The following is a 10,456-nucleotide window of genomic DNA, read 5'->3' as shown; positions in this document are numbered from 1 at the left end:
TAAATCCAATGTCACCTTTCCGAAAAGCTGCCATTCCAGTCTCTGTCAAAACATATATATATGAACAGCCTGAGTAACTGTAACTGTAACTATAAATCTCATAGTTTTCAATTCCACTGAGAGACATTATTAGAACCGGATGGTTACTCACCCGACTGCTTCACCTTAACACGTCTAATGGAAGCTCTTCAGACATCCAAGCCATCAAGCCGTTAGCCCCGGCCTCCTGCTTGTGGAGAAATGGCTGATACTGATAATCAAATTACACACATTCACACACACTTTACACACGGGGAACTGAATTTGAATATCTAAACGAGTCATATAACTCCTCACAGGAGTTGAGAACAGACGGACTCAGAGTAAGAGGTGAACAGAAACAGTCAAAAATGTGTAAAAGAGAAAGCGAACAGAGCAAGTGATGATGAAAGAATGGAGAAATGGCTGGATGGATCACCCTGCTAGCAGTTTTTCTGTCCTCAACAGGTAAAAATGTCTGAACCAATTCCGCTTCATTTATGTTTGAAGTTAACCTTTTCATTTTCCAGCTGCCGATCTGAAAGGTATGCTTCGGTCAGTAATGCTAAAGCTGCTAATAATGAAAGCGAATAGCCGATAACTAGCCTTTTGAAAATGATATCAGGCAGCTGTTGGTCTCCATTCATTGCCAGCAACATTAGTATGAGCGTTTAAGCTGTTGTTAGACTTATTATTATTATTCAAGAACTTTGAATCTACTAGGTCCAATGAAACTGTGGGATAATATTGCTCTGCAATATTGTAATATTTGTGGTGTTCCACATGGCTCCGTAATAGGCCCCCTTTTAAATTGCATTTCATTTTCTTGCTATGTCATACTAGAGGTTTGTTACAAAGTGTGTGTTAATGTGTATGTCTGCAGTATTCTAAGGGTATGCATGTGTGTGTGTGTGTGTGTGTGTGTGTGTGTGTGTGTGTGTCAGTGTGCTGTGCAAATTCAGATATGATCTCTACGGTCAGCAATATAACACGCCTCTCCTCAGCCTGGGTTAGACCTGTAAAAGACTGGAGTTCTCCACTCAGCCTTTATCTGGATCTGCACGTCCTCAAAATTCTCGATGTGGTGAGTTCACTCACACACTAGTGTGTAGCTGTTTCTAAGTGCTTCTGTATGAGTCTGTGTAAACGCCAACTCTAACACTAACCTCGGCAACATCCCAAATCCCCACACTGCGGGGATTTGGACCATGAACAAGAACAACATGAGAGATTACTTTGCAGAAGTTATGAAGTGTGCAAATCACTGGTTTACATTATTTCAGAATGAAAAGGAAGAAACGGTCAAACTTCACATTCGTCTAAGCCAGGTAGGTTCCTGCAGTATAAATACTAAAAACTTTAAATTTTATTTAATTTTTATTTATGCTTTGCTCTGATATCCTTTGATACATTTGGCTTAAAAAAACTTTTCTCTACATCTTAACCTTCCCTCTCTATTTATGCAGAGATGGAGGGATGAGTTTGTGTCATGGGACCCCTCATGGTATGGAGGTCTGCCAAACTTTACTGTGCCAACCTCAAGACTCTGGACCCCCGATATCACCATTAAAGAGGCGTAAGTCTATGTTTCTGCCATATCGGATGGGTAATCCCTGACCTCACAGTAAGTTCATTCAAACCAAGTATCTTCATACATTTTCAGGAAGTGATTAAATGAATTATGAAATCTCAAAAGGTGACACAAAGGTGACTGAAAAACATACCCCTTTTTTAAATTGTTTTGAACAGTTAAACAAAATTTTATATTTTCCAAAAAATTAATCAGTTATAACAATCACCACATTCAGATTGATGCATACTGTACAAACTGGAAAATAAGTTATGTATTTTTGTCAATCCAACCCATATATATATATTTTTTTTAAAGTTGCAAATTCCTTTTAGAAAGTTAAGGGCGATTATAGTTAAAATGGGTAATATTGTTGCAGGATTTGTGGGGTTCCACAGGGCTTAATAATGGGCTCCTTCTCAATCTAGATTTCTTTCGTTTCTAATTCTAGTTGTTACAAAATATGCATTTTTATGTGTTATTGCACAGTATTGCCATTCATCGGCAGTACTCAGAGGGCTACGTATGTGTGGAATGGACAGGCTGGGTGAACAGGGTGGAGGATATAGTGCTGACTCTGCACTGTGATCTGGCCATGCTCCTGTTTCCATTTGACCAGCAAAAGTGCAACATTACCCTTTACCCTCAGCTGCACACAGGTAAACACATGTTCACATGGACTCTGGATTAGCGATGAATTTCAAATTCAGAATTAGTTGCATTGCACCTCATTTTAAGGGTCAAGGAGGGACATCAAGACTCATCAAGACGAAGATGTGTGAGAAAACTATAAATTGTTTAAAACAAACATGAAATGTTGGTAAATACATATTTCTTTAAAAAGTGGACATGCCATTATATGCAGAAGTTTGGGCACCCCTGGTCAAATGACACCCCTGATTGAAGTATGAATAAGTTAACATGCCTCTGCTACTACTAGTACTCCTACTGTTTATATGCTGAATTTAAAATATTGAAAAAAATAAAAATAAAACGAATGTGGAGTGTACAAAAGTTATGGCATATATATATATATATTTTTTTTTCAATATGTTAAACTGCTCAAATAAATAGAAACAGTGCACTAAAATGCCATACTCAAGCTTGCTCTTTGCAAAGGATGTGTTGACCTATTTTCAATTTGAAAATCACTTTGACCCAAACTTTGCATATGACTGTAAGTGGTCCATAAACATATTTCATGCCCACCAAGGCACCTGTACACAGTCCTGCATGAGGCAGGATAATCACTGCACTGCTGTCAGCAGTATAGGCCATACTGCTGGCTATAATGTGATGTCAAGCCTGATATCTTTTTTGTTTATTGCAGAGCAGGATGTGATATTGTATGTGGACACCAGGGGGCGCTCTGAGTTTGACAGAAAAGGCCATGGTGAATGGGACTTAATGGAGGTTAAAGTGTACACTTACAGTCTGAAACAGTACTCACAGCTCAGCTTTCAGGTACCCACTACATGCACCAGTGTTCAAATGTTTGGAGTCATAACAAAATGTGTAATTTTATGTAATAATAAGATTATAATCAATTAATTAATAAGATATAATCCTTCTCCTTACTCAACAGGTGGAGTTGGGCCGGTACAGTCTGTTCTATGTGCTGAATCTGATGGTGCCCAGTTTGATGGTGATGCTCATTGATGTTGCAGCCTTTGCAGTGCCGGTGAACTGTGCTGAGCGAATCCCATTCAAGGTCACTCTGCTTTTCGGCTACACCGTCTTTCTAGTCCTCATCACTGACATACTGCCACCATTCAGAGACACCACACCTGTGCTGGGTAATGTATGTGGTTCATTGTGTGAGTAGGCAAACATACACAATTTGATGACTGTTGTTTGTTCTTTTAGCTATCTGTATATATGTTTTATCCATCTCAAGGCGTACATTTGGCCAAAAATCCAATTCACAGTTTCACCCAGAATGCACCCAAATGTAGTTGTCCAGCCAAGACTTTGTTGGCGACTGAAGTTTGCTTCTTTAGCATTATGCTGGAGCTATGAGGCTAATGCTGAAAATGAGCTTTTTTTGCTCATGTGGTTTCTCACCCTATATGATATATTGTTATCTGTACAGAAGTACATTAGCATAGCTAAAAACTGTAGCCATCTTGAAGCCTGAATTATGGACATACCTTTGCCCATTATCATTTAATTATAACCTTCTAATACGTGTTAGCTGCATTAGCCTCGTAACTCCAGTGCAAAACTTTACAAAAATCTTTTTTTTCTGTCAGAATCTGGGGGTTTGATTTGATTTTTGGCTGAACCAAGACTCTAAACTGTTTCTCAGGTGTTTACCTGGTGGTGTGCCTCATACTGCTGTGTGTAAGTATGGGGGAAAGTGTGTTGCTTCTGACGCTCGGACAGCCAGATTCACATACACACTCCACTCCACTGGAGAAGATCATACAGAGAGTGTCTCCTCAGCTCCTGAAGACAGATGGGCCCAGTGAGCACCTCCGTGCATACCGGCGGCATGTTAACAGAGGTACTACATGCTAACTGGGTAAAGGTACCATATTTTATAAGCTAAATGCCGGTGGAAACCTTCATTAGAGTAAAGCACAACTGATGAAGGAACAATAGAGCTAATTTTAGACAGCCATGAAAGTAAAGCTAAACTATGATTACAAAATCAGTCTTAGGTTAGCATGAATGAGTAACATTGGTCATTCTAATACAATCTGTCTGATGTGAAATGTTCAGCTAACCCATTTTCTTAGTATCATTGCCTATAGCTTTAGCTAACTTCACAAAGATGTAGTAAAACAGACGTTTATAAACAGGCAAACAGGTGACGGCAATCAGTACTTGGTTGACTGGGATCTGCTGGTTGGCAAGTGATTGGTTGGTGGAGCCACATGACAAACTGAGGGATCTTGGGAATTGGAGTTCGTAATGAAGTGTGAACCGGGAAGCATAAAATTCTTCAAACTATCTCAAAAGATATTAACTTTTTACGAGATTCTTGTTACGTTTGACTGTATATCTGTGTATTTACACCGCGCTGCTCCTGAAACCATATGTCCTGTACAGTTGTTGTTCATAACACCTACTTTACATTCCATCTTCTGTAGGTCTGAAGAGGTCATTTGCTCTGAGGCATGGCAGGGAGGGGCCAGGGCTGTGTGGGCGGGGCTGTGTGATTGACAGGTTAAAGGAGGAGTTAGAAGATGTTAGTGAGGAGTTGAGGAAGCTGAACCGGGTGAACGCTCAGCGCAGCTCCAGACTTCACCTGATGGAGGCTCTGGACCGGTTCTGCTTCAAACTCTACATCTCCACTCTGGCCGTGTTTGCACTCTCTCTCACACTGCTGTGGACTCTGAACAGATGATTGAACAAGACCTGACAAAATATGTTGGGCCTGAATGGCTGGCTGGTATTTGAAGATCAAAAACAGACCATTTATTAAAAAGGTCTGACCCTGGAATGACCACAGCTCCTCATCAGCCTTCCAGATAAGAAGTTACATCGCGAAGATTTCTGTCTTTTGATGCAAAGGCAAGCCAACATTACCACTGCTGACTTTAATAAATGGAGAAGTTTCTTTGATATCTAGCATGGTCCCCTCTGTGATCCCGGACGAGCCCCCATGCTCGCCTTTGTATTTTTCTTGAGAGTGTAGCCTAGCCTGTTATAGTCAGGATTTCATTTCTTTCTGTTTTAGTTGATGTTAGTGCAAGTATCCTATGAGGAACAATTTTTTTTTTTTTTCTTTGCCTTCATACCATGCAGGTTCCCTGTCTAGTCTTTTTCATTCATTCCTGCATTCCTCCTAAAACTTTCAAATAATTATGTTGTTGTTTTCCCACCAGCTTACTGTACTATCATTCAGAATCTTAGTCTAAAGTAGTGAGTAAATTTTTATTGATTATTTTGGGGGAGGGGTTATTCATTATTGGTTTTTGTTGGGGTTTTTTTATCGCCTTAATTTTTGCGCAATAGGAATCAACTACTCTTCCTGGATTTCACATGAACATGAATAGTAAAAACATTAACAGGATTACATACATAATATATGATTTGACAAATTACTGGTTATTAGGATAGACATGTGAACTGCACTCTAAAGCAAGTAAAGCAACAATCACAATAAATGATTTCTACCCAATTCCTTTTTGTCATTTTTTGAACTTTTGTCAAGTTCATTCATCAAACTTTGTCACAAAATTGACTTTTAGATGTAAATGCCTACATGTCTACACGTCTGACTCGCTGCTGTAGTAGAGTGATAAGGAGCATTGTGGGCCTATTCTTTGATATTTTAATACTTCAAACTTCAATTTTATATTGGACATCAAGATTTTAAAGGTAAGTTGATCTGGTCCAGACAGTCAGCTTGGCAATGGCAAATTCTAAACTCATAGCCAAACAGACATGATGACATGAGTCAAGTGGCAGGAGTCCCAAAATAAACAGCTATTTTATCCAAGGTGGTTGCTAAGGTGTTGCTAAGCCATTGATATGTTGTCCAAGGTTGTTGCTAAGGTGTAGGTAGGCTGTTGCTAGAAGTGGACTTCTCCCATTTAGACTCAACAAACCTGCAAAGTTTTGTAGTTCGAGCTCAAAAACTCTGAAAGTGGTACAAAAAAAAGCAAATAATAATAATAAGATAATGAAGAACAGTATGAAGAGCATCAACAACACTGGCCAGTGCCTGACCAACACAGCTTTGAACAGATGAACACACATAAAATCATAATATTTTTTATTGAAACACAAAATAAGTTTGCTTAATTGCAGAAAATATGTTTCGGTAGTGACTTTGGGACACATTTACCTAAAAAACAATGGGATGCTGCTCAGTCTCACTTCCTGCTTTAAAATGCAGGACCATGGCTAAAATAAGACTCCACCTTTGGACTAAAACTGATTTTGGTAGTGAGAAAATGTGGGACAGCATTTTTTTAATATTTTTTTTTATTCATTTACAAATTCACTTTATTTATTTTTTTCAGTTTTTAAACATGATAAAACAAACTTAACTTCACTTTAAAAGAAATCTTTTAATATCTTTTAGGAAGATCTTTCAAGAAGCAACATTGAAAAAAGTAAAAAATCATTTTAAGCATTATTTTCACACTGAGTCATTGTAAATGTCTAAGGTCTGAATGCTTAATTGATTTTTTGACTTTGAGACTGCAGTGGCCTTATAAACACTGATCATTAAGTAGTTTTTCCAATTGAGTTACATGGGAAATTGCAGGAAAGTGGGAAAATTTCCACATTCTAGTCAAGGCACAGAGTGATGAGGTCATTGTTATCCTATCTCAGGCATCTTTCTACGTTCGACAAGAATTAAATTGAGCCTTGATTTTTGAAAATGTGCGGAGCCCTGCTGGTGACATCCCATATAAATAAAAATAATGTGTGGCCACACGCATGGAAACCTAATGGCCACACCTTATTAACGCATGGAGGTCCTAATGCGTGGCAATGACTTAGTAAGGTGTGGGAATTAGATAGTTAAGTCAGTGCCATGACTTAGTAAGGCATGGAAATGAGATAATTAAGTCAGTGCCACGACTCAGTAAGGCATAGGAATGAGATCATGCCTTGCTAAGTTGTGGCCACACATTAGGATCTCGTTCGCACACCTTACTAAGTCATGACCACGCATTAGGATGTCATTCCCATGCCTTACTAAATCATAGCCATGACTTTATTATCTTGTTCCCATGCCTTACTAAGTCAAGGCCACACATTATTTTTATTTATACAGGATGTCACCAGCAAGGCTCCATAAAAACATTTTCAGAAGCAACTGTCAGCCAGTTCTTCTCCTGCAAACATTGAGCAAATATCATTCTCTCAGCAGCACGGGCAGTTTTCATCATTATCGCTGCTGCTGCCCAGATAAGAGGTCATGCAGGGAAGCTTCTGGGTTCGGCCAAGGAAGAGCAAGGCCTGTAGAGCAGCTCTCAGCGTGATGAAGGCGTAGCAGATGGGGAAGATGTAGCATTCAAATATGTCGTCCGGTAAAACAGGCTCAAATGGATAGATTACTGCCGCTGGAAGAAAACTGATGACGATGATGACGAAGATGGTGAGGACAGTGCGGAAGGCCCGTCTTTTAATGGGGTGAAGCTCTCCGATGGCTGGGCCGCTCTGCCTGAGCGCTCGCAGCACAAAAACATTGCAGAGGAGGATGACCAGGAAGGCGGCCATGAACAGCACCACAGAGATGTAATTCTTGTATTTGAATGAAGATGCTGCCACAAAAGCAGACTGACCAAGAGTGGCCAACCACACAAGTGCAGCCACTATAGAGCGGTGGTGCCCGTTGCTGAACTTCAAGAACACTATGGGATGCACTACAGCAACATAGCGGTCAATGCATATGCAAGACAGGAAAAGTGGACTGCCAATCTCATTAAGGCCTAGCAGGAAGAGGCAAAGTTGAAAGATGACCACATTGTCCAGTAGGAAAAGATTTAGTGGGTGCAGGGGCAGGGTAAGACAGTACACAGTGTCCAGTACAGCCAGGCTGAGGGTGAAAACATCAGACGTTGACCGTTCCACCTCCCCTCGCAGCATTAGGTAAATCACACACACGTTGCCAGGGAAACCAACAATAGTTGTAAGGATCCCCACGGAAACCAGAAACATGATTCCTTCTGCTGGTGCAGGGCACTGGTCCTCAGGGTCAGGGCCAGAGCTGAGGCTATTCGAATGAGCTGCAGTTTCATTGGCTGGTGAAGAGGAGTTTGCAAGGACAAAATCCATGACTGCTGTGATCAAACAATCTGTCCAATGGAAAAAAAAGAGTTTCGGTCAGATGTTATTTTGATTGTCTCCTACAGGTTATTTACAAACTAAAAATGATAGCAAACTATCTGATTAAACTCAAAAGCATTATTAACAGCATAATTTATGTTTTGGTTAGAGTGAGTATTAGGCTTAGGTTTAGATGTTCTGTTGAGATTAAGATTAGGGTTAGCGTAGGTTTTAGGTTTAGATTTTGGGGTGGCATTAAGATTACAGTTAGAATCATTTTAGGTTTAGATTTTGAGTTGAGGTTCAGGTTAGGGTTGGAGTGAGTGTTAGGTTTAGTGTTCAGGTTGAGGTTCAGGTTAGGGTTGGAGTGAGTGTTAGGTTTAGTGTTCAGGTTGAGGTTAAGGTTAGGGTTGGAGTGAGTGTTAGGTTTAGTGTTCAGGTTGAGGTTAAGTTTCGAGTTGGAGTGAGTGTTAAGTTTAGTGTTCAGGTTGAGGTTAAGGTTAGGGTTGCAATGAGCGTTAGGTTTGGGATTAATATTTGGGCCATGGTTAAGGTTAAGTTTGGAGTGAGTGTTAGGTTTAGTGTTTGGGTCGAGGGTTCAGGTTAAGTTTGGAGTGAGTGTTAGGTTTAGGTTTAGTATTTGAGTTGAGGTTGAGGTTCAGGTTTGGGTTGGATTGAGTGTGAAGTTTAGGTTTAGTATTTGGTTTGAATTTAAGGGTCAAGTTGGAATGAGTGTTAAGTTTAGGTTTAGTGTTTAGGTCGAGGTTAAGGTTAGGATCGCAGTGAGTGTTAGGTTTGGGATTAATATTTGGGCCAAAGTTAAGGTTAAGTTTGGAGTGAGTGTTAGGTTTAGTGTTTGGGTCAAGGTTGAGGTTAGGGTTGGAGTGAGTGTTAGATTTAGTGTTTGGGTTGAGATTAAGATTAGGGTTGGAGTGAGTGTTAGGTTTAAGTTTAGTGTTTGGTTTGAGGTTAGGGTTAGGGTTGCAGTGCGTGTTAGGTTTAGGATTAATATCTGGGCTAAGGTTAAAGTTAAGTTTGGAGTGAGTATTAGGTTTAGTGTTTAGCTCGAGGTTCAGGTTAAGTTTGGAGTGAGTGTTAGGTTTAGTGTTTAGTATTTGGGTCGAGGTTAAGGTTAGGGTGAGAATGAATGTATTTGAGTTGAGGTTGAGGTTCAGGTTTGGGTTGGAGTGAGTGTGAAGTTTAGGTTTAGTATTTGGTTTGAGGTTAAGTTTCGAGTTGGAGTGAGTGTTAAGTTTAGGTTTAGTGTTTAGGTCGAGGTTAAGGTTAGGGTTGCAGTGAGTGTTATGTCTGGCATTAATATTTCGCCCAAGGTTAAGGTTAAGTTTGGGGTGAGTGTTAGGTTTAGTTTTTGGGTCGAGATTAGGGTTAGGGTTTCAGTAAGTGTTAAGATTAATATTTGGGCCAAATTTAAGGTTAAGTTTGGAGTGAGTATTACGTTTAGTGTTTGGGTTGAGGTTCAGGTTCGGGCTGGAGTGAGTGTGAAGTTTAGGTTTGGTATGCAGCTCGAGGTTAAGTTTAGAGTTGCAGTTAGAGTTAGGTTTAGGATTAATACGTGGGCCAAGGTTAAGTTTGGAGTGTGTGTTTGGTTTAAGTTTATTGTTTGGTTTGATGTTAAGGTTAGGGTTTGAATGAGTATTAGGTTTATGTGTACTATTTGGGCCAAGATTAAGGTTAAAGTTAGAGTGAGTGTTTTGAGTTGAGTTTAAGCTTAGGGTTCAAGTGAGTGATGGCAGTAGATTTAAGGTCTTTTCCTACACTCTTACAAATGACGGTTCGTCAAGGGGCCTTTAGTAAGGAAGATGGTTCTATATAGAACCATGAGCACTCAAAGAACCCTTAGCATGATTAAAGGGTTCTTTGCATGTTAAAGGTTCTTCAGATTGAGGGAGAATGTGCTGAAGATGGTTCTATATAGAAACCTTTTGAAAAGGGTTTTATATAGCCCCAAAAAGCGTTCTTCTTTTGTTGTAGTAGAAGAACCTTTTGGTGCTGTTTAGAACCTCATCATACACACTCTATCAATCCGAAGAACCTTTTAACGATGTAAAGAAATGTTAAATCATGCAAATGTTTCTTTAAGAGTTTATTATTCTATATAAAACCATGTTCTTT

At 39.7% G+C, this 10,456-nt stretch overlaps 1 protein-coding gene across 1 annotated transcript; it reads left to right on the top strand.

The window, feature by feature from the left end:
- The first annotated feature begins 358 nt into the window (after positions 1–358).
- LOC118803203 (5-hydroxytryptamine receptor 3A-like) lies at positions 359–4,940 on the top strand. The gene is made up of 9 exons (XM_036563735.1): positions 359–486; positions 963–1,102; positions 1,302–1,346; positions 1,485–1,594; positions 2,078–2,247; positions 2,919–3,052; positions 3,174–3,384; positions 3,897–4,094; positions 4,684–4,940. Exons 1-9 carry the CDS (start codon positions 441–443, stop codon positions 4,938–4,940), a joined length of 1,311 nt encoding a protein of 436 aa, XP_036419628.1. The 5' UTR covers positions 359–440.
- Positions 4,941–10,456: the final 5,516 nt, after the last annotated feature.

Source organism: Colossoma macropomum, unplaced genomic scaffold (assembly GCF_904425465.1).
Source record: "Colossoma macropomum unplaced genomic scaffold, Colossoma_macropomum, whole genome shotgun sequence".
Taxonomy (NCBI): Eukaryota; Metazoa; Chordata; class Actinopteri; order Characiformes; family Serrasalmidae; genus Colossoma; species Colossoma macropomum.
Note: the sequence above shows the minus strand (reverse complement) of the source record. Positions and strands in the feature narration are given on the sequence as shown.

Excerpts from the sequence above, each read along its gene's own strand:
- LOC118803203 (XM_036563735.1), top strand. The coding sequence starts at position 441 with ATGGCTGGATGGATCACCCTGCTAGCAGTTTTTCTGTCCTCAACAG. Across the intron at positions 1,347-1,484 it reads TTCACATTCGTCTAAGCCAG|AGATGGAGGGATGAGTTTGT; the intron begins GTAGGTTCCTGC and ends CTATTTATGCAG. Across the intron at positions 4,095-4,683 it reads CCGGCGGCATGTTAACAGAG|GTCTGAAGAGGTCATTTGCT; the intron begins GTACTACATGCT and ends CATCTTCTGTAG.